General features: G+C 42.0%; 1 protein-coding gene across 3 annotated transcripts in view; it reads left to right on the top strand.

Annotated features, from left to right (window-relative positions):
* Nucleotides 1-15258, top strand: part of BDNF (brain derived neurotrophic factor) — a 55523-nt gene extending 40265 nt beyond the window's left edge. For all 3 annotated transcript variants that reach the window (XM_036029164.1, XM_028517639.2, XM_028517638.2), the window contains exon 2: nucleotides 11618-15258. In XM_036029164.1, coding sequence (XP_035885057.1) covers nucleotides 11639-12382 — 744 coding nt within the window. In that variant the 5' untranslated portion in view covers nucleotides 11618-11638 and the 3' untranslated portion in view covers nucleotides 12383-15258. The remainder of the gene's footprint in view (nucleotides 1-11617) is intronic.
* The last annotated feature ends 8609 nt before the right edge of the window (nucleotides 15259-23867 follow it).

Raw genomic sequence — 23867 nt, 5'->3', positions numbered from 1 at the left:
CTTATCAGGAATGATCATGTGGGGCTTTGCTTTAAATAAATAATCTGTGCATGGAGTCTGTAGGATCTCTCTGCCAAGTAGACCTCCCTCAAAATAGAAGACACCACATCCACATCTGACCCCATGTGGAAAGAGGCATGGAAGTCAGCCCCGGTTCGAATTCCATTTCTACCACATGCAGGGTGTATGGTCTTAGGCAATTTACTCAACCTTTCTGAGCCTCAGCCATCCCCATAAACTGTGCATAATTAGATTATTTACGCCATAGCTAATACATGTTAACTATTATTTGAAATCATTTTTTAACACAAAGAGAAGTTTGATATTACTTACAAGTCCAGCTTCCTGGAGCATTTTTCAAAACCCCCTCCATACACACCACCACCACCACCAACAACAACTCTCTGCTTATTTATGGGCACTGTGCAGGAACACAGCCCTTTCCACATTGCTCAGACTGAATACATTGGTGTTTTGAGTTTGCATATCTTCTGTAGGAATCAATGTTTAGTGAAAAGGGATGGCGACAAACAGATGTTCTCACAGCCCTGATGCTCGTGGAACCACAGAATTGAATGTTTCCAGATAGGTGCGTGCTATTGGCTTAAGTGATGTGGGTATTTTCTGACCAGCCATATGGATCTTTTGTCATCTGAGATGTTAATATTTTCCTTGTATTTTATAGTAGCTCTGGAGCACGGCCAGTTTCTTGAATAGGGTCCACATGGCTCATTATGCACAGGGCCTGGAAACCAGCTTACTCGTGCTGTTCAGATGAACAGGGACACTTAGAAGAGTTGTGGGCTGGGGTACAGCCGTGAGCAGGGGAACACATTCAATTATTTTTGCTCCTGCACTTAGGGACAAACAATGAGCACTTCCCTGTGCTTTACAGTAAGTAATTAAAAGAAATTATAGAGTTGGATGCAAAAATAACCCGAAAGACAACTAGCTGTGTGGAACCACCAGTTTTCCCTATGTGCGCAGGTTAATCCTTGCTAATGCTCAGAACACTGAGTTTCTACAGAAAGAGTTGCATGTCCACACATGTTCTGGCATCTGCCCACACGCTTCCGTGCGCTGTGACTGTGCATCCCAGAAGAATGGCTGTGGTGTGTGCATTTGCACTTCAGTGGAATTTAACAAACTGATTCCTGAAAATGGTCTCATCAAGGTGAGCAACGGAGAGCTAATAGCCTTCTCTCGCTAATTTTATCTTTCCCCTAGGATTTCTTGATAGTGGTTTTAAAAGGAATGCTATTCTTTGGTCTCTAGAAGCAATTTATCTTTCCAGTTTATCCCCCGCCACACCTACGTTCACCTCTTTTGCTTTTTTAAATTTAATGTTCCATGTCCTTCAGAGGATAGGGTCATGTCTACAGAGGTCTCTTCATCGGGGGTGAATTAGTCATTCCATTCTCATTTGAGCCCTTCTGAATTAATGATGTTGAAGCTTCCAGTTTGCACCTACCTCTAATTATGTACAGATATTCTTTCTATAATGGAAATTGCTCAGGTAACTAATTAACCACAGGAATACGTTGGCTATGGAAAATTTCAGGAGCACTCTCTGTGGAAAAACTGAGAAGGGCATGCCCCACCACGGCTCTGGGGTCCACTAGGAGTGTTGCTGCGGTGTCGTGGCCGGTGGGTGTTGGCTCCCAGCTGTCAGAGCTCCCACAGCACCTCCTGGTAGGAACGGGGAATGTCCGGCAACACCCTGAGAGCGACCTGTTGATTCAAAGCAGCCACCTCTGAAAAGGGGATTGAAATGGGACAGACCGCTCTGAACTTTCTGCCTTTGCCTTGTTTTATCATTTTAATCATAATTGTCCTGGCACAGTCCCAGTCTCCACCTTATGGCAAACTTCTTTTCTTCTAGGGGATTCCCTTTGTTCTCTGCTCTCAGAGATTTACGGCATGTTCTCCCCTGAGGGACAAAGAATGCAGTTGCGTCAGCCTTGCTTTGTTTATTTATTTTGTTTTATTATTATTATTTTTTTGATACAGTGCATGCTTATCCCTGGATCCGGGAACCCTGAAGACGGTGCTCTGCGATGCTTTCACAACATCCCCTGTTAGTGTAGGTGCGCCTTGTTTGTCATTCGGAGGTGACAGCCCCTTAGCTGTGTTGACATCTGTACTGTGTGGGACTCAAGGTGGAACCCAGTAATACTTGGGATACTGCCTGGGAAAATAGTGTTCTGTGTCATCTCAGCCCTACCCACTTGTAAATGATTTAGCAGCAACACTAAGAGGGCGCCCAGTAGGAGTCATTTGCATTTGTACTGGTGAGCTTGGTGACTTCTTGGTGTTTGGAAACTAGCTTGTAAAAAGCTGCAAGTTACTGGACCAGTTTCTCCTTCTGTTTATGGAACTACCCCATCGATTCCATCATACTGTTGTTCAACTCAAAGAAAATGTTTATCCTTTTCTTTGGAAATAGAGCTTTTTTTTTTCTTTTACCCATTTGGGTACTTTAGTCTCCATCCTAAGTGTTGGAGCCCAACTGAGAAATTGGGTTGCCTGTAGAGACACAGGGTAGGGGTGGTGAGGGGATTAGATGCTTCATAGTTACTCTAATGTATTTTAGGATTTTGTTGCTGTTGCTGCTGCCGCTGTTTTATTTTGTAAGTTTTCTGTTTTCTTCTTCATTTTTAATTTCATGGTACTTGGTAGGAGATAAGGGGAGCTCTTTTAGGACCAGTCTAGAAACAAAAGAATCTGTATTGACTGGGTGAATCAGTCCTGCTTCTGTCTCACCATTTGAGGATAGAAAGAACTCATGAGGATCAGACATCTGGCTGCAAGTAATATTAATGTGTCCGGAAATCTGCCTCCTGCTGTAGCTGCTCCTGTCATTTCCAGTGTGATTCTGATTAAGTGTGTGATATTAGGCTGTGTGATTGATCAGGGAGGCCAATTATGCCTGCGCTTACCTTACAGCATTGAGATAAAATTAGTGATTGAGTGGAAGTCCAGACTTAGATTAGTAGTATTCTATAAATTCTCATTCAACTAATAATGTTTACAGGTTTATCCTATACTTTATGGTATCAATACAACAGTGGCCAAAGCCAGTGGACCTAAGGGAAACCCAGATTTTACGTAACACCATTACAAAAGCAAAACTGTGTTTCCCACATAATAAGTGTCCCCACAGCACAAGGTGAACCCAGGAGGAAAGATGACAGGGAAGCCTCTGGTATGCTCAGAATGTGCCACCATATTTAAGTTTGACCTTAACCCTTTTATTTCCTTTTTTTTTATCATTTAGTCCAGTGCTTCTCAACTTCCATAATAATATGGATCACCTTGAAGTACATGGATCTTGTGAAAATGCAGATTCTGATTGAATGGATGGGGCGAGTGGGCGAGCTTTCTATTCAAGATGTATGCAAATTTATCTATCACATTAATGCTTCAGGAAATAACACCTTTTTTCATGGTAGTTACATGTGCCTATCACTCTAGGTCTGGACTAAGAACCGGCAGTTTCTCTGGCACTCTCCGTGAGGCCGAGGGATGTCTGCCAGGGCCCACACCATGGGCGTACTGGAGGCCCAGGGAGTGCTGTGGCATGAAGGACTGTTTTGTAGGAAGTGTAATTGGATACCCTGGACCTAAATTACATTATGGTTAAAAACTACCTTTTTAAAGGCACTTCCTTTAAAGCTTTGAAAGAGCTGCATTATCAGATATCATTTACTAAAATATTTATTGGTTTCAGTTGGCTGCTCATTCAGGTAAGTAGGTGAGCAGCTATAATGATCATTAGCTTCTCCCCTCCCTCTCCCCCCCCCCCTTTTTTTTGTGGATTCCTACTACCAGTTCTTTTCTTTGAGGACTGTGAATTGTTTTTGTTTTTAGTCTTTTTAACTAAGGAATATATAGCTAATGAGAAAGTACTACAGGAATAATGCGGATGGATGGCAGAAACTGGAGCCTGTCGTTGAAGGCCTAATTTTCCTTTGGAATCTGAGGTTCTGACCTTGTTCTATCAGGGGAACCACAGCGAGTAGATGAGTTGATTAAAAACTCTGGTCCTTTTTCCCTCCTGTACGAAGTGGGGATAATTATAGTTACCTATACCTCCAGGGTCCTATGAGTCTTAATTACTTAATATTTGCAAAGTGTTTGGAGATCTTTGAATTAAAAGTGCTGAGCAGTGGAATCCAAGTTCAGTATAATAATAAGAAGAATGAAAGTTTGTATTCTCGCCTTTTTTTCACCTTCCTCCGTGCCGTCTTTTCAGCCAACCCAGACATTACTCACGGTTACCACCCAGCCCAGTGCACTTCTTTCTCTAACCGTGTTTCTTCTGCAACTCACTTCAGCCTGAAAATTAAGGAATGAATGTATGAATGAATGGATTAACTGTAGAGATATATCCTGGCCCTTAACCCCAAACCAAATTTAAATAACTACTTAATGTTTATCTTTAAAGTTCAGTAGTCACTAGGCATAGAAATCAAGGAATTAATTTGTGTCTTCCAGTTTATCATTCTCTCCGGTCCTCCTACACATGGTGATGAGCAGGGCTTCCTGAAGCATTCCACTTGGAAACTCCCACCGGCTCTTTTGTGCCTATAAGGCAGGTTCCAAACTCTTTGGCATCATTCTCAGAGCCTTCCAGAATCTGAATGTCATTCGCTCTTATTTCCATTCCATGCCAGAACTCTTCTCTCCAGAAATGTACTCCATGCTTACCCACTCCCATGCTTTTAACCAAGCTGCAGCCCATCCATTGGTCTTTTCTGGATATGTTTAAATCCTTTCTCTCCTTTGCAGTCTTCGTTACAAAGCGTCCTTTATTCTCTAACAGGAAGTAACCCCTTTCTCTTTACGGAATTTTTATCCATACCCTTCCTGGGTTGCTTCTAGAAATATTTGACTTATTTACATATATATCCTAGACTATAAGACTTGAAAAGTAGATTCCATGTCTGATGAGTGAACAAACAAAAGTAAGGTTAATCCATGTACGTAGTTAAGCTGGACACAAACTAAAGGTTATATTGATTTGCAAGATTTCGTTAAGGTGGTCTTTTGGTAGGTTTGCACCTTGTATGTTAGGGATTAAATATTAATTGATACTTTCTTCAATATTACCTTATCCTTGTTGCTTATAGAACCAAGAGAGCATCCATATCTTTAAACTGTGTTTGATTGCATGCTTATGGACAAAACCCAAAGGTACTGTGAACAAAGCTTTGCATTTTTTTCCCTGTGTGCCTGAATTATCCGTACTATTGTTTGGTTCCCCTTCTTAACTTTTGCCATGGAAATTTGGTTCTAACATGTCTAAATTTTTCCAAAGCTTTTTTTAGAGAAAGATTGCATTGTCTAAACTTCCATTCACTGAAGTAATCAAGCCTTAAAGTTGAATGGTCTCAGAGACCATGATTAAGCCAGCACTACAAAGTAGTATCTAATTGGTGCTGCCTTTAGAAAGCTGGGCGCTAGGATACACAGAACAGCAGAAAATTGTGTCCATATTGTATAAACTCTTTCTTTTGACCACCCTTTGAAGCATAGCCACTGTCTATTCCCTGCAGTCGAATATTCTAAAATGGACAACATGTCTTGATGCTAAAAGCTTAGACAAGAAGACAGATGACCTATTAGCTTTGTGATATCTGACAGGTTACTTAACCTCACTGAACCATAATTGCCTCATCTGTGTAATAGGGGTAACAATTCCTGTTCTGTCTCCTTGTAACAACCAAGTTAGATGATACTTGCAAATATTCTCTAGTCTTTTAGACAAATGCAAGTTTTCATTACACCAGGAGAGCATGCTGTCGTGGTTAGTCATCTGGTTGAATGTTCAAGGCTTGTGAGTTATGTTTAAACTAATCTTTATTCCTTTTCTATTGATTTCCTTTTTAGCCCTATATAACATATTTAATTTTTGAGAGTTGGGCTAGGAAGACTTTCCCAACATTTTAGAGATGTGGTTGACTTGATTGTAATTGTACACTGTTGTAAGCATTGGAGCAGAATTACACAGCACCAATGAATTTATTGTGTATAAACAGATATATAAACTAAGGATCTCCTTAGCAATATTGTGCAGCTTCTTTGTCTTTTGTGTAATAGACTTATAAGAGTGGCTAAACCATAAGAATTTTCATGGAAGCTCTTAAACTTTTATGATTTCCCAATATAGTATATAATTTTATTGATGAGGTCAATTTTTAAAAAGGAAGTTAAAGGACTGAAAATTCCAAATTTTACTATTATGATTATTACTGAGTACTGTCCAAGTCTTCTTTTGAACATAGGAAGTGGTAGAGGTAGTTAATATGTTGTAGTGTTATTTGCTTAATTGCTCAAGTAAAGTTTTACCCTGTTAGAGAAACTCCAGAGGTTGCTCATGACTGATAATTGCTGTCCATCAAATTTCTTAGGGCTTGTAAATTTGGGTTTAGTACAACCTGTACTTGACCTAATGATTTTGATGAGTTCACTGATGCTTTCCAAATGACATCATGAATGATGTCAGAACTGTCTTTTCTTATGGATTCATAAACTCATCAGTAAGTTGTCACTCAGTACTATTATTACGTTATTCTGTGTTAAGCATTATGGGACACATGATCCATTCCCTCGGAGAGCTTATCCTTCTACTGAGGACTGACCACAATTAGCAAATATAGTTAACAATTTAAAAGCAAGTAGGGAATGAAGTACTAAATGAGATGTAATGTGTAATTTGAGAGGAGCAGAAGGATAGCATGTGCTGGAGTCATTAGAGAAGGTATGCATATATGAGTGGATATTTGAACAGGGTCGTGAAGGATAAGCAAGATTTAGTCAGATAGAAAGAAAGAAGTTTGCCAAGAGAATGGAACAGGTCACTTGCAGGCGATAATGTGTATGGGGCTCTAAGGATTTTAGCCTAATCAGAGCTGGAGATGAAGCATTGAGTAATATGAGGTCTGTCCAGAAGGTATCTAGCCATGTAAAATGAAAGACAGAGACACTTATTGAACATACAAAATACAAGAAACATTGCACATAGGACAATGACACCTCAGTCCCCTTCAAAGTAGGCACCTAGGGACCTCACACAGTTCTAATCACCATCAGCTGTCCTATCATATTTTACTCAATTTCATTAAAGATCTGAAATCTCGTCCCTTTCAAAGGTGATTTTAGTTTTGGGAAAAGCCAGGAGTCACAGGGCACCAAATTTGGGCTGTAGTGGGGCTGAGTCATCTGGGTGATTTAATGTTTCACCAAAAAACTTTTGCACAAGACCTGATGCATGAGCAGGCTCATTGTGATGAAGCTGACCATCACCATTTGCCCATAGCAGCAGCCTTCTCAATCAATCATCTGAATAGTTTCCGCAGAGGAATGTTCAAGCTTATGCAAAACTTGATGCAAATTCATTGCTCTACTCGCTCAGTCATTTTGAATGTTATGGCCACACACTACACATGCTCACTCAACAACATTTATTGCCCCCACCGACTAGTACAGTGAAGGCGTCATTGTTCACACATGTGCAATCCAGTCCACTCTTCTTGGCTGCCCGGTTACATTGATGTTGTGCAAACCATTCTTGCTATATTAACAACAGTTGGACTTTTTCTGGACAGACCTCATGTACAGAGTTAGGTAAGTAGGGTGAGGCCAAATTCTGAATACCAGATTAAAAAGGTTAGATTTGATCTGGTAGATAAAAAAGAAGAACTATTATAAGTTTTTGTGTAAGAGAATGATAAGAGAACAGTGGTTATGTTACTGGTGAGACCCAAATTAGAGGGCTCCACCTTCTCTGCTCTTGCCTCACTTATAAGAGATGAATTCATGCAAAAGACAAAACGTATAGTGGAAATGAGGTAGCAAGTTTATATGTAAAATACGCTTGGGCACAAAGCTGCAGGCAGGTACCCAGCTAGTCTGAGTGCCTCATCCATTGGGGGGTTAGGGGTTATATGCTTGCAGCCAGCCTCCAGGCTCCCCCTCCTCCTCTCTTCTTCTGACCTTGGGATTAACATACAGTTTCAAAGCCTGCCTTTCCCAGATAGTGGAAATGATACACAGAATTTTCAAAGGCTCCCCTTCTCCTGCACCGTTTATCGTGGTCTCTCTTGTGGTCTTTGGAACACCTGGCAATCTTATCTGACTGGGCTCAGAACTGTTGAATTAATGGATGAAATACATCTCCCTTCCCCCTCCCTGCCTTGGTTTGCTATCTATCCTGCCTAACAGTTAGTCAGGCGGTGGTTATTAGAGCCAAATGGAACAGAGAGGATGTCAAATGCATCAGAAGGACATCACAGTCACACAGTGAGATGGTGAGGACGGAGCCAAGAAAACAGCTGTGGGATAGAGAGCAAGGGATGGACAGGAGAAATGTTTTAAAGGGAAAATGAGCAAGACCTCTCCTCTGACTGGATTTGAAAGCTATACAAGAAATGTATTGTCAAACTTGATTTCTAGACTTCTAGCTTATGGCTTGGGTAGCCCAAAGTATCAAGAAATCATTGTCAGAATCAGAAAAGTCAGGAAGTAGCATTGTTCTGACAAGAAGTATGGGTTCGGTAATAGATGCACTTGACTTCAAGGCCTTATAAATGAGTAGGCAGTTAGCAGTGAAGAAGTATCACTCAGAGGGGGCAGGGATGGGGCGGGGCTTTTCACCAGGTGGTTAATTACTGAATCTGTGCAGATGTTCTGCTTTGAGAAATGCCTGTGTTAGGCTTCAGGATGAAAGCCAAGTAGTATTTACTCAGATGCCATTTGTCCCTCTGAAATATTTGCTTGTGAAACTGATGAAGAAATGATATATAAAGTATGAACTATTTTCCTAAATGAAAAGTTATTAATATTAAGATAAATGAGACCAGTCAAAGGAAGAATAAATTTTTTTAAATATAGTGTCTAAAAATGTAACATGAAAAAACATATTTAAAAAATTAAAATTGAAAAAAAAAGACACATTACTGTGTTAGTGATAACAAAACAATTTTCCAGCTCTGTAGTTTTAAGATGCTTCCATACCATGGACCATTTTAAGCAGTTAGCGTGGGCACTTAGTAAAGACTTATTTAACTTATTCTGCTTCATTAATTCTAAGGCACACATTTTCTTTTTCTTTAGCATCTCTGAATTGTAGTTGTGTGTTCACAGCTGATGTCACTTTATTGCTCTTGCTGACTAGGCAGCAGTCACAGTTGTCATTGCCTTCACCAGTTCCTTTGCTTAATTTTATTTATTACACATGCACAAAAGTTACCGATAATAAATGTACCCAAACAAGTGTACAATAACTCTTTTCAATAAGAATACAATAACAGTTCTTCCCTGGCTGAGATGGCTCAGCAGACTGAGCGCCAGTCTGTGAACCAAACGGTCGCCGGTTCAACCCCCAATCAGGACACATGCCTGGGTTGCCAGCCAGGTCCCCAATGGGGGAACACACTAGGGGCAACCACACATTGATATTTCTCTCCTTCTTTCTCTGTCCCTTTCTCTAAATATAAATAAATAAAATCTTAAAAAAAAACAATAACAGTTCTAACTGATAAAGTGAACAACAGTTTAATTGGCTGCTTTATTTTAATTCCTTAGTAGTACATAAAACACTATGTTTTATAATGACGGTATCTAAGATTTAATGACATAGATATTAAAAGATAGCTGATCACAGCAAATCTCTACCAGTGTGCTAGAGATGGCTGGAGTGAAATATTCTAAATTTGCATTCTTTCATCGACCTACATTAGGTGTCCCTTGGGTTATTTTAATTTGGACTGGAAACATTAGGAGAAAAGATTTTCATTCAGTGGTGTAAGTACTGCCTGCCAGGAATAGAAACCTCCTTGGAGAATCCACTTCTTTGATAGTGCAGAATCCGGAACATTCACAAGAGTCCAGATATTTGTAGAATGGATGTCTATGTCTTATTCAAACTGGTGCACCCTTTCTAATCTCATACCGCTGAGCACTCCAAGCAGTTCTGAGTATGCTTACTCTTTGTGGAAAGTGAGAGTGCATCTACAAGGAATTGGACTGGTGAAAATGTTTGAGGATAGAAACATCTGTTAGTGGCAGAAAATGTCATCTCTTGTAAAAATCGAGAGCAGAAACGTTCTCAAGACCAGAATTCTCAGCCATTTCTGCAGTGTGATACATTGACTGGGTGGCAGGCTGCAAATGGACAGAAAAAGGGTCCCATTTCCTACTGATTGGCACAGTGTGTGTGTGCCAAGTACGGCACATGTGCATCTTTTCGTAAGTCCACACTTCAGATCTGGAATAAGAATAAAGTTAGGATACCTGGGCTGGAGGGATGCTTCTCTTACTACTAAGGGACATGATGCTTTAGGTAAGTGATTCTGAAGTCCTTCATCATCTGACGGTAACCTTGGGCTGGTCTATAGGTATGTTTTCATTTTGCTTGTTCATCCATTCTAATTGGCTTCCCAGAGCATGCTTGTAGATGTAGAGCCAAATTTAGAGTAAAGCAACCCTCTGGCAAACAGGAGAAGATTAACTTTGTGGTGTGCTATTAAGGGACTTCCCAGGAAACTTCAAAAATACAGAAAGAAGCACTGGCTGTCTATTCCCAAACGTGCAAAATGCCGCTCAGCTCTGTAAAGGTATGATAAACTCAGGGTGTGAGCACACACACACACAGAGGACCCCATTTCCAATAAAAAGAAAAGCTGCGCTTTCTTAGATGGGTTCTTTATATGAGCCAGAAAAGCCAAGGCGTGAGGGGCTCAGAGAGTAATGGAGATAAATGTGGATCCACATATGGGAGGCATTTGAAATTGACTTCAGTACCTTATTAACACTGACTACTCCAGTTCTCTCTTAAGCAGACACATTGTTTTCATGATATCAGCCCCAGGCACAGACACATCATTAAAATCAAGGGACAGTAGATGATTTCTGTTTGGAAATAAGCAAAACATTTTCAGTTATGACCACCCAGGTATAGTAGGAAAACACTGGAGCTGGGATTGGGAGAGCCCCGAATTCTAATGTAAACCTTCTTCATGATACAAGGCCAGTCCTCTAATCAATTGTGGGAGGGGAAAAAAGTCAATGGAAAGACTCCTTATAGCTCCCTGATTTCAGTTTTATTCATGCCCAAGTAGCACAGAACTAGAAAGGCCCCCTCAGACCCTCCCAGCTACAACACTCCTGCAACAGATAGGACCGTGTAGCTAACTTGAAAAAGGGGAAGTTACGATTACACTCACAGTTGTCACTTAGTAACATTTCTGATTTTGTGTTTCTTATGACAGCCTAAGCAGAAATCATTAAAAATTTAACTTATAAAGCTTATTTAGCTTATAAAGTGAGGGGAAAACTTGAAGCCACAATTTTTTCACTTGCTTAGACCCGTCTAATGTTGGGTATATGTGCTAAGTCTCGGAGAAAACACTGCACGTCTCTGGTTTATATTAAACCACGTACATCACTCTACTGACATTAACTTGTGTCTGGTGCAGCTGGAGTTTATCACGGACGCATAAAAAACCTTTACCCTGCAGAATGGCCTGGAATTGCAATCAAATGGGTGGCACTGTGTCCCTGCAAAAGAAAGCCCTAACCTGTTATATGTCCTGTGTCTGCTTTCTCCCCACAGTTCCACCAGGTGAGAAGAGTGATGACCATCCTTTTCCTTACTATGGTTATTTCATACTTCAGTTGCATGAAGGCTGCCCCCATGAAAGAAGCAAACGTCCGCGGACAAGGCAGCTTGGCGTACCCAGGTGTTCGAACCCATGGGACTCTGGAGAGCGTGAATGGGCCCAAGGCAGGTTCAAGGGGCCTGACATCATTGGCTGACACTTTTGAACACGTGATAGAAGAGCTGCTGGATGAGGACCAGAAAGTCCGGCCCCATGAAGAAAACAATAAGGACGCGGACTTGTACACTTCCAGGGTGATGCTCAGTAGTCAAGTGCCTTTGGAGCCGCCTCTTCTCTTTCTGCTTGAGGAATACAAAAATTATCTGGATGCTGCAAACATGTCGATGAGGGTCCGGCGCCACTCCGACCCGGCCCGGCGCGGGGAGCTGAGCGTGTGTGACAGCATTAGCGAGTGGGTAACAGCGGCAGACAAAAAGACTGCAGTGGACATGTCGGGCGGGACGGTCACGGTTCTTGAAAAAGTCCCTGTATCGAAAGGCCAACTGAAGCAGTACTTCTACGAGACCAAGTGCAATCCCATGGGTTACACAAAGGAGGGCTGCAGGGGCATAGACAAGAGGCATTGGAACTCCCAGTGCCGAACTACCCAGTCGTACGTGCGGGCCCTTACCATGGATAGCAAAAAGAGAATTGGCTGGCGATTCATAAGGATAGACACTTCCTGTGTATGTACATTGACCATTAAAAGGGGAAGATAGTGGATTTATGTTGTATAGATTATATTGAGACAAAAATTATCTATTTGTATATATACATAACAGGGTAAATTATTCAGTTAAGAAAAAAATAATTTTATGAACTGCATGTATAAATGAAGTTTATACAGTACAGTGGTTCTACAATCTATTTATTGGACACATCCATGACCAGAAGGGAAACAGTCATTTTGCGCACAACTTTAAAAAGTCTGCATTACATTCCTCGATAATGTTGTGATTTGTTGCCGTTGCCAAGAATTGAAAACGTAAAAAAAATTTAAAAAAATAATAAATTGCATGCTGCTTTAATTGTGAATTGATAATAAACTGTCCTCTTTCAGAAAACAGACAAAAAAAAAACCCAACAACAAAAATTTGAACCAAAACATTCTGTTTACATTTTAGACAGTAAGTATCTTCGTTCTTGTTAGTACTACATCTGTTTTACTGCTTTTAAACTTCTGATAGCGTTGGAATTAAAACAATGTCAAGGTGCTGTTGTCATCGCTTTACTGGCTTAGGGGATGGGGGATGGGAGGGGAGTATTTTTGTTTGTTTTGTGGTTTTTTTTGTTTGTTAGTTTTTTGTTTTGGTTTTGTTTTGTTTGTTTGTTTGTTTTTCTTTTTTTAGTTCTCACAGGGAGTAGGGATGGGGAAAGAATTCCTTCAATATATATTCTGGTTGATAAAAGACTCATTTGTATGTTGTAAAGATGTTTGCAATATCCATCAGATGACTGGAACATGAATAAAAATGAAGGCAACTGAATGAAGTGCTCACTCCAGGTCCCACTATGTACCCCGAGGCTCCCACCAGCCTTTGGGCCTTGGTCAGGGAAAGCTTCTTTTGTTGCAAAGATCTATGTTTACTTAGAGCACATTCTTTCTCCCCCTCCCGCTTTGGTCCCCTCTTTGTTTCCTTTTCTCTGTAGGAAGAAAAATCAGTTCCGTGCTCTGAAATATATTACCATTGCTATGAATGAGTAGCAAATTTTGTCACATGGTGGCACTCATAAGCATGGTGATTTCTCTTTTTCAACGAGAAAAAGAACAACCCAGAAATAAAAATAAAGATTTTTTTATAAGAGGTAAATAATTTGGGTAAATCGTGGTAAGGCTTAAAAATGTCTTGCGAGCAAAAGATGGAGTCCCGTATGGACCCAGGAATGCCTGGATCGGAACAGGAGCCCACACTGCCAGTGAAATGAGACTGACCAGCCATATGGAGGCTGTGTGGAGCTGACGCATCATTTTTGGGTGGTGCAGGAGGAATTTCTGAGTGGCCATCCTGAGGTCTAGGTGGGGGTGGGGAATGGTACTTGAGACATTCCAAAAGGGAGACCTCTGAAGGACCCTTCAGAAGTGGCTCTGGAATGACGTGTATCAAGTTGCTTTGGACCTCACGCTTTAAGTGCCTACATTATCTAACTGTGCTAAGAGGTTCTCACTGGAGGACCGTGCTCAAGCCGACTTAATGCCCTCCACCCCTGGATAATTGCGTAAAGCTGGATTAGCCTGGAGCGGGTTCAGAACCAAATGTGGCATTGTGATTATGAGATTGATGCAATGAGATAGAAGATGTTTGCTACCTGAACACTCACTGCTTTGAAATTAGACTTGAGGAAACCAGGGTTTTGTCTTTTGAGAACTTTTGGTATGGGGGAAGGGAACAGGAAAAGACCCTAAAACTCAGGTTGAATGATCAAGGCTACCAATAGAAAATCTTGTCCAGAGACAAGACTTTGGGAAGGTGTCTGGACTTCTAGGACACCAAAGACTGGAAGAGGCCAGGACAGAGCTGGCAAAGTTTTGCTCCCCAGTGAAGGCCACAGCAACTTCCTGCCCATCCTGTCTGTTCATGGAGAAAGTCCCTGCCTCACCTCTGCTGTCTTGGGTTTGGAGAAGTCAAGTTGGGAGCCTGGAATGACGGTCCTGAGAAAAATGGACCCTGGTGAAAATTAGGGCTAAGCCCAATTCACCCATTCAGCCCACTGTCCAAATCTGAAAGTGTCCTGGACCAGTGTCCGTGGGTATCAAAAAGCCTCAAGAAATTGCTGTATCTTAGTAGGGTGAGGGATAAGCAAAAGAGGATTTCCACCATGATCCAGGGAATGAAGATACCATCAGCAAATAATTTCTCTTTGTTCAGTCTTTCATTTAGAATGAGCCTATCTTTTATATTACCACCTGAATCCCTACCATTAAAAGAAGGAAGAATTTATGTAGCATAGGTCTGTTTTGTACTATTTGAAAATACTGTCTTTGTAATCATTTTTTAACATGTAATGAATATTGGGAATATCTGCTGTATGTTAATTTTTGCAGCTCCGTTTTGCGGGACAAAATTATTTAGAAAAACAGAAAGTCCCCATCACCATCTCAAAATGCTGCAAAGGCCAGATCTGTGAAGTGGTTGCTTTAGGAGACATTCAGCAATTGTGTGGTCAGTGGCTCTCTCTCCCTTGCCCAATAAGAAACATCACAGTCACACGCTTGGTGGTTTACGTTGACCTAAGATTTTATTTTGTTAAAACCTTTCTCTGTTGCTGTTCATTTTTGTTCTGTTTGTTTTATTTTGTTTTAAAGTCTTGCTGTGGTCTCTTTGTGGCAGAAATGTTTCATGCATGGCAGCGGGCCTGTTGCTTTTTTATGGTGATTCCCATTGAAAATGTAAGTAAATGTCTGTGGCCTTGTTCTCTCTATGGTAAAGATATTATTCACCATGTAAAACAAAAAAAAATATTTATTGTATTTTAGTATATTTATATAATTATGTTATTGAAAAAATTGGCATTAAAACTTAACCACATCAGAAGCCTATTGTAAATACAAGTTCTATTTAAGTGTACTAATTAACATATAATATATGTTTTAAATATAGAATTTTTAATGTTTTTAAATATATTTTCAAAGTACATAAAATCTGGGGGTTCTGGGTTTTTTCTCTTCACTGTAAAACAAACATGAAAGCGTGTTTCATTATAAATACGTGTGTTCCTTGCTTTAAGACCTGTCTAGTTTTAGCAATTGCACAGACCTCCAGAGAGGATGCTTATTGCAAAGCACGGGAGGCCAATCCTGCAGTCTGAGCTTCCAAGAAGCTCTAGGATTGGGCCTGTCTTCCGCTGTCTTTTACACAGTGGAAGACAGGAGTGTCATTTTCTAGGACACTTGAAAATCTCCCCCTTTGAAGTGATATACTTTCATCAAGTACCAAACTATGTATCCTAGCAACATCGGGCTCCCGGGCTGGCTGGCTATATTTGATTATAAAATAACTGTTAAAAAAATCAAAGTAGGCTTACTGAGAGATAATGAGAATAAATTGGCCCAAATTTAGAAAGTCAATGACTGAAAAAAAATATGGAAATTCAATATTTAGAGGCAGGTCATGTACCCTCAGTTTGGAGACAGTGCCATTTGCATTATGTATTTGTATCCATTGCACTGATTTAATTTTTGTACGTGGAGCCACACAGATTTTATATCACAGTACCCACGATCTAACAGATTGCTAGGATTTCTAAAAAGATTTGCCTCTGTGATGGCTGCCAAGCCGCTGGGTAATTTAGTTAAAGTGTTTAAAGTTATCACTAAATCTTAGGAAAATAAATGGAAGGATTTTAAATTAGAGAAAGAGCCATTAAGGAAAAAAAAAAGCATCTGTTCCTACTCTTCCGACTCTGCATTTGAACAGTCAACTCATCCCAGAACGTGGTGAACTATATCTGTGCAATGTATCATTTCTATTTCAAACATACACACATGGTTTCCTCATGTATTGTCTTATAAGTAAGGATCAAGAAAGTCATAACAAACTTGACTTGTGTTGTGTATGTGGAAGAACAGATTGAATAAGAGGAATTACTCAATCCTAATCTATCCAGTAAGTTTGCCAAGCACTCTAAATTCTAAGCGAAATCCTTGACTGCCAGTCAAAGCATAAACCCTGCCATGGAATTAGAACGTTGGTAAACTTAAGGCTTAAAGAATTTTCATAGTCAAGGAAGATGGAAAGTTGGTTAAAAGGGTTGAGTAAAAAGGATTGAGAATAAAACGTAACATTTGAATTCCTTGAAGTCAAAGGAATTGGGTAAACTTAATGACGTTTTCATTAGAAGATGAGGCCAAAGAAACAAAAGACAGAGGCATCTACTAAATGAACCAAGTTGAAGTTAATGGGCGTAGTCAACTTGTACTCGCTTCGTCGGCACGGTCAATGAAACCTGTTTCGTCATCAAGATACCTGGAAATAACCAAGACCATTGCCTTGACCTGTTGTTTTCACCATTCTGATCAGCCTCTGTGGTTAGCAGTGTCTATGGGGCTTTCTTTTGATTAGCTGTACTAATTCTATGAATGCTATCACAGTTCTGAGTGAGAACAGGAACTAAATTTTAGAATGGATCAGTGTTAAGTTATTCCTTATTCCTTTAGGTGGTTACTAGACTCCGGATGAAATGTTAAACACCTTAAGAACTGCAACCAGAGGCCTCAGACCTGGCCTCAGTCCACTCAGCCCTGGGGTGGTGTTAGGCAGTGTGCCTAAAGTAAAACATTTATGCCTTCATAGCCTCACATCGGAGCTGTTCTCTAAGTCAGTTAAAGTGGACACGGCTGCATTTTGGCAAGCCGTTGTTAATCAAGAATGATAATAATTGGGATAAGAAACAATATATCTACGTAAATGTAGATAAAATATTTAGCCTAGAAAGAGTCCTCTGTGGATTTGATCCAACCTCAAAATATTGAACAACAAAATTAGTGAGGGAATCTCAGCCATTTCTTTTAAAGCTGTATGGTGTTTTAACTTGTTTTAAAGGCTGGCTGGCTGGCTGGTTGGTTGGTTGGTTGGTTGGTTTGGGAGGAGGGAGAGTGCTCTACGTGAAGCTGATGGGCAGTTGTTTCTGTGAATCCGCACCTAAAAGCCAAACTCGGTGACTAGAGTAGGTGCAGCTGCTCTAAACCAAACAGTGTGTATGTACATTCCACCCACTAAGTCAGCCATCTGCACACATATCCCAAGTCTTTTGAGTATCTCCATCCACTTCCTCAATTCTAACTGCCATTTGAATACTTTGTAGGCAAAAAAAAAAGGTGACTTCCTTGCTTTTTAATATGTGAATAGATGCAGTAAAGTGCCTGAAGAATATTTTAAAATAGTAACAGAAAAATATTGTGATTTTACATGTTCCTCATCTTAAAAAATCCCATTTTATGTTGCCCTGTAGGATTTCCATAGGCATTTACTTCAACCCCTCTAATTATATACTAGACACAAAATGCTAGATCAGGAACTCCCCAGCTTGGGCTTTGCTTGTCTGAATAACAGTCCTGCATGCTTGGAACTGTCAGAAGTGTGGAACTGTAAAAACTGGTCTTCCAGTTAATCAAATCCCCCCTCCCGACACACACACACACACTAAACAGGCCTTGGCTTTCATTATCTATTTAAGTGTTGGTTGCTAATTTTTTATATCTGGCAAAGTGAAAGTACTTTTCTTGGAAAAAAATAAGTTCTGCTCCAATATATCCCCCACAAAACCCTGTGTTTAGGGACAGGACATGTCTTAAGCCTATAAATGACCAGAGAGAATGTTGGTTGCGAGACTGAGGTGGAGGTGTGTGCTCTGCGTTTAGAAGTCCTCCTAAGGCTGCTGGGCAGTGCGCTGCTCTCTGGTGCTGTATTCCCCTCAGATGGCTGCTTAGAAACCAGGAGCTGGTCTGCGTAGAAGAAGGGCTGAACCCTGGGGAAACATTTTTGTTTAGCTTAAAGTGCTCACATTTTGGAAAAATCCATTATCAAGTACTATAACACACATTCAAATTTATTTAGTCAAGATACATTCTCCATTGAGCTCTAATATTTTTTTAAAAATAGTTTCTAAACAGAGATTTAATGTATATGGGGCAGTGAGGGAAAAGACACAAAACAGAAACGATCTGAACAACAGAACCCTCCAAAAGATAACCAAGCTGTGTTTACTTGGTGGAAGCAAGTATACTTGGACTCCTGCAGTGGTCCTCACAGTATCTCCAGGTAGTTGTTAGAAATTCACATTCTCAGGCCGCACCCTGCCCTCGCTGAATAAATCAGAAGCTCTGCGGTTGGGGCCCAGCAGCCTGTGTCTTTAAACAAGCCCTCCAGGTGGACCCGGATGCCCACTCCAGTCTGAGAATCACTGGACAAGCAGGAGCTATCAGCCTGCCATGTAGTCTAGAAAACAGCAAGGTAGGACAGCCCAAGAAGTTGGAATTGTGAGTTCCAGTTCTAGCCATGCCACTGTCTCTTTCCATGGCCCTGGAAACGTTCAAACCATCTAGATTTCCATTTCCTAAAAACTCCACAGCCGTAAACAATGGGTGTTCCCCGGTGGAGCCATGCTCGGAGTAGGGAGAGTGCACTGATGATTTAAAGGCGAACGTGTCAATGCGTGTGCCAGGAAAGCTCGCTGCAGTTTATAGTCAACATTTTATTTCCTTTCAAAGCTATAGCACTAGTGGACTCAGGACACAGAGCATGTAGTCATTTGTAACACATCGGGAACGACGGTGAGAAATGAGAAGCAACATGCAGCAAATTAATAAGGAAAAGATTATTCCATCTGGGGAGCTGGGCTCTGCACCTGCCAACACAGCCCTCTCTCTGTGAAACAGCTCCGCTGGTCACAAATTAAATAAGCTTCCTGAATTAATCCGCTATTAACATCCAGTGGAAGAGTCCTAGGCTCACCTCTCCAGAATGACCCCACGGTAAAAGGGCTGCTTCAGCCTTCGTGACCAACCTTTTCCTGATTGTAGGGACTGGTGTCTGAAAGTAGGGCAATTAAGTAATCTATTCTCCCCCCATCCCATCTTTTTGTGTATGTGTATGTCTGTGTGTGCGCATTTTAGACCCCGCAAACTGCATTTGAAGATTTTCTCTTTGTGGGCTGGGTTGGAGTATATCCAAGTTGCCCATCTCTTAAGCAATATGGCAGCCTGAATCCTGACAAGCCTGCCTTAGGAGCCAGGAGTCCCGGTAGTTCAGCCCCTGACTAGGTTGCCCAAGCCATTTCCACTCACAGCCTCCAGCCCTTGTCTACCCACAGGAAGCGACTGAACTGAATGGTATTGGAGGTAAATTTCAGCTTTGAGAGTCCTTCATTCTGTTCTTCCTGCTTCAATGTGTGTGATGAAAAAAGAAATTAAAGAGGTGTCTTAAGCACTTAAAGGCTGGGGAACATTTTGAGAATTCACTTCACCCTCTGCCTCCCTCCGTCACTGAAGCTCTTACTACCGGGCACTTGTCACAAAACCGAAATCAGGAGGCCCCGGGTCAGCCTGGGAGTTGGAGAAGCGGGGGAAGTGTCCCAAGGAAGGTTTGCACTTCACACTAACTGAAAACGTTACCAACTGTTTGACAATCAGGCAGAAAATGCGTTGGGGAAGGTGTCCAAGGATTTATAGCGCATACTTTTTCTGCCTGGCTCTAAACTTACTTTCAAAGCCAGACAATATTTGCCTGTGTTTTATATCACTCCATATTACATGGTGCCTGGCACAGGGAGATCCACTGTGGTACTGAGCTGCAGAGTCAGGGAAACCCGGTTGAAACTGCAGGATTCGCATCCTGTAGAGGCGCTGTTTACAGAAATTCTGTGAGACAAAGGGAGCTCACGTCTCCTCTGGGCTCACTCCTCTGGGCTCATAGCATCATCAGGGACATGCAGGTCTCAGCTGGTTTCCCCGCTGTCCTCAGCATACCACGTGTACCTTCTTTCTGAGACAATGGCCTTGAAGACACAGGTGTCACATGATAAGTCATGGCGACACCACACCCAATAGCAGGCTTCAGAGCAGCCCTCCAGGGAAGGCCCTGCCGAGCAGAGACTGGCCTCCCTGGTGTGGCAGGGTCTGCAGTTCCTCGGTCCGGCCGTCTGGCTTCGACGTACTCCTGGCCCTCTGGGCTCAACCGTCTGAGAAACCTGTATTTTCTTCCCAGCTCAGTCCACAGCAGCACTCAGTTCATGCCCATCTTCTCTTTCTGGGGACCTCAGCATTGTTTTTTCTGGGGTCCAACATCTCGCCTCTCAGAAGGCAGTCTGGCATGGTAGTTAGGAAAGCACTGCTGCTGGAATCTGAACCCCAGCTCTGCCACTAGAGCTGTGTAACTATGTGAAAGTTCCTTAACTTCTCTGTGCTCCAATTTCCTCACTTATAAAGGACAGGTAAGAAAGTATTATCACTTACCTCACAGAATCTTATGAGCATCCAATGAATTAATACACATAATGCACCTAATGAAGCGATGGGTCCCATGGACAAGTCTCAAAAACTCATACCCTGCTAACAGGGATAAGCTGGGCTCACCTAGTACTGACAGCAGGGACTCTTCTCCAATATTCTCTGACTCTCAGAGAAGATCTCTTTTCATCCGGGTGTCATTAGCACCCAGGGCCATGCTGTGTTTTCTGGAAGACTCAAAGAGTCACAGTCTTGGTTATCCACTAGTAATACTTCTTGGCAGCTAAGATGTGGCCACTGCACACACTTAGGCAAATGGAGAAGGAGATACACTACAATAAAAGACATTTTTCCAGACTGTACATTCCAAATGAAGGCCATTATCCTAAGTGTCCCTCCCAGCTGAATGGAAATGACCGAAGCCAGGGTGAAATGGATGAACTCACATGGTTTGAAAGAGAAACAAGGAGGCACAGTCACATTTCTAAAATTAGCCATGGCACAACCGGGGGGTCCTACCTGCATGTCATCCTGCCCGTTACACAATAATAGTGACTAGTGCTCACTACAAGCAGGCACTGTCTGAGGCCCTTTGTGTGGATTTACTCACTGAATCATCACAACAGCCCATAGTCTCAGTGGCAGCATTCACACACCCATTTTAGAGATGAGGAAACCAAGGCATGATTGAATTAAGTTGCCAAAGGCCCAGTGCTGGTGAGGAGCAGAGCGGGGAACTGGAACCCATGCAATCTGGCTGTGGATCCACTCTGTCAGCCACTGAAGAACTGAAACAGTGTGAAATCGGAAAAATGCAACAACAAAAGAAATTGAAAAGAGCTACATATCTAAGAAGATTCAAGCTTCCACAAAAAAAGAGGAGCACTTTCTAACTTTCAAGAAAACACTGGTTTGCTCTTTTAAGGGTTAACAGGCAAAGAGGCTCGTGTTGCATGGAGGCCCTTCCAAAAGTTGACACAACACTGCTCAGAACAATCCCAGGGCAGGCTTGCTAGAGCTTTGTGCCAGCTGTTTCCAATACCTGGAAATCGGGCAGCTGTCACCCCTTCAACCTCACGGCAGATCAGAAGGGCTCTGTGTCAGTGTTCTGGAACCACTTGCTAAATTCAAGAATGCCCAACCCTCCCTGGGTCAAGAATTTATCACGTTATTTTGTGTTTGGAACTGGTGGAAGAGAGAAAGAGCAGTGACCCGGGACCCTGGGCCTGCAATAGTCCTGGACGCCATCCTCAGCAGAGGGGTGCCTCTTCTCCCCGCTCTTCTCTGGAGAGCGGGCATCGCCAATAAATCCTACCCGAGCTTCATTTTAGCGTCAGAACCCTTAAAGTTGCACTCTGTACAGTCACTACCAATTGATCAGAACTGACCCAAACGATGAACTCAGTTTGCTGTCCTGGGTTCCCCTGTTCCTCAGGAACAGACCTCGTAGGTAGTGGGCTAGATCAAGCAGAAAAAGTCAAGGTGCTGAGGACTGGATGTGAGCCAAATTTTGACACGAGGGGGTAAAGAATATCCCACAAACATGTACACAGAGAGAGGCATCCGTAGGCTGCAGGCAGAGAATCCAACTCGATAAGCCTAGTACAGGGTGATTCCTCTAGGAGCTGGTTGAGCACAAGAAAGAGTTTGGCAATGACAATAGTATTACATCCTATTTTGTACAGCTGCCATGCTAGATGCTTTGCATGCTGTCTAAAATCCATGTCAACCACGAGATAGGTGTAATTTTAGAGACAAGGAAACTGACAACGCACAAGCCTAAATATCTTGCCCAAAGGTCACACAGTTAACAAATGATAAGGTCACATTTGAAGCCACATCCATATAATCCAAGGCCCCCAAAATCTTCCTCCCCAAATCAGCATGGTTTTATTTCCTTAACTTGCTCAAATGCTGCCTAAAATTCTTAGTAAATTTACTGCAGTGTCTGTGTTAATAATCTCTTGACATTCTTAGTATAACTCTATATTTTCGGGCATTCACCCTCCCCCAGTTTTACCGAGGTATAATTGACCTATAACATTGTACAGGTTTAAGGTGTACAGTATGTTGAGTTGATGCATTGCAAGATGATTACCAACATAATGTTAGCTAACACTTGTGACATGTCACATAATTACTGTTTCCTTTTGTGGTGAGAACATGTAAGATCTACTCTCCTAACAACTTTCAAGTATGCAATCCAGTATTACTAATTAGAATCACCACGCTGTGCATTCGATCCCCAGAACTTACTCATTTTGTAGCTGAAAGTTTGTGCTCTGACTGGTATCTCCCCATTCCTCCACCCCCCAGCCCTTGGCAACCATCGTTCTAGTCTGTTCCTGTGAGTGCACCACACGGAAGTGTTATCACACAGCGTTTGTCTTTCTCTGTCTGATTTCGCTCAGCATCTTGTCCTCCAGATCCATCCACGTTGCTGCGAACACCAGGGTCCCCAATCTTAAGCACTAGACCTGTGGCTCTCAATCCTGATCTATACATTTAAATCACTTAGGGAACTTAAGAAAAATTTTCTAAAACACCTATTCCTAGGTTCCACCCCAGATGAACTGAATTAGAATCTCTGAGCACACAGCCCGGGGAATCTGTATTTTTTAAAGCTTCTGACACCAAAACTCGGTGTCAGAACTCGGGTTCTGTTGACCACCAGCCAAGGCCAAACCACTGCCCTAGACCGCTCTTCCTCCAGATCATGAGTCAGACAGCAGAGAATTCTGCTGACGGGGAGCAGGGACCTATCCTGGTGGTCAGGACTAGGGCACATGATATAATGCTGGGGATTAACTAGACAGGATGCTCGTTCTAGAGAAAATCAAATACAAGTAGGAGCCTAGCCACAAAAACAAGAAACAATTCTAGATACTAAAATCAACATTCAGGGTCTGAGAGGGGTAGCCACAAAGCTCAGACTTGAGAGTCCTGAACCAGGATTCTCAAATGCCTTTAAATTCCCTGGACAAGAGGGGCGGTACATGCTCTGGAAGGACCCAGCCTGTAGATGTGGGTCGAGTGTCCTGTGGCACAAAGAACAGAGTTCCAGTGGCCCAGAGATCAGGCAGGGTGTCACCCATCCCACCTCCAAGTAGCCTGCTCTGAGCCAGAGACAAGCTTCCACACATCATTTCACTAATGCTCGCTCTTTCCGCTGGACTCCAAAGGACTCTACAAAGTTGAAACAAAGAGAAGAAAAACAAGTCATCCACACTAATTGTTTGGAACGTTCTCTCTGTTTTTAC

This window comes from Phyllostomus discolor, chromosome 6 (assembly GCF_004126475.2).
Source record: "Phyllostomus discolor isolate MPI-MPIP mPhyDis1 chromosome 6, mPhyDis1.pri.v3, whole genome shotgun sequence".
Taxonomy (NCBI): domain Eukaryota; kingdom Metazoa; phylum Chordata; class Mammalia; order Chiroptera; family Phyllostomidae; genus Phyllostomus; species Phyllostomus discolor.
This window is presented reverse-complemented; position numbering and strand designations above follow the sequence as displayed.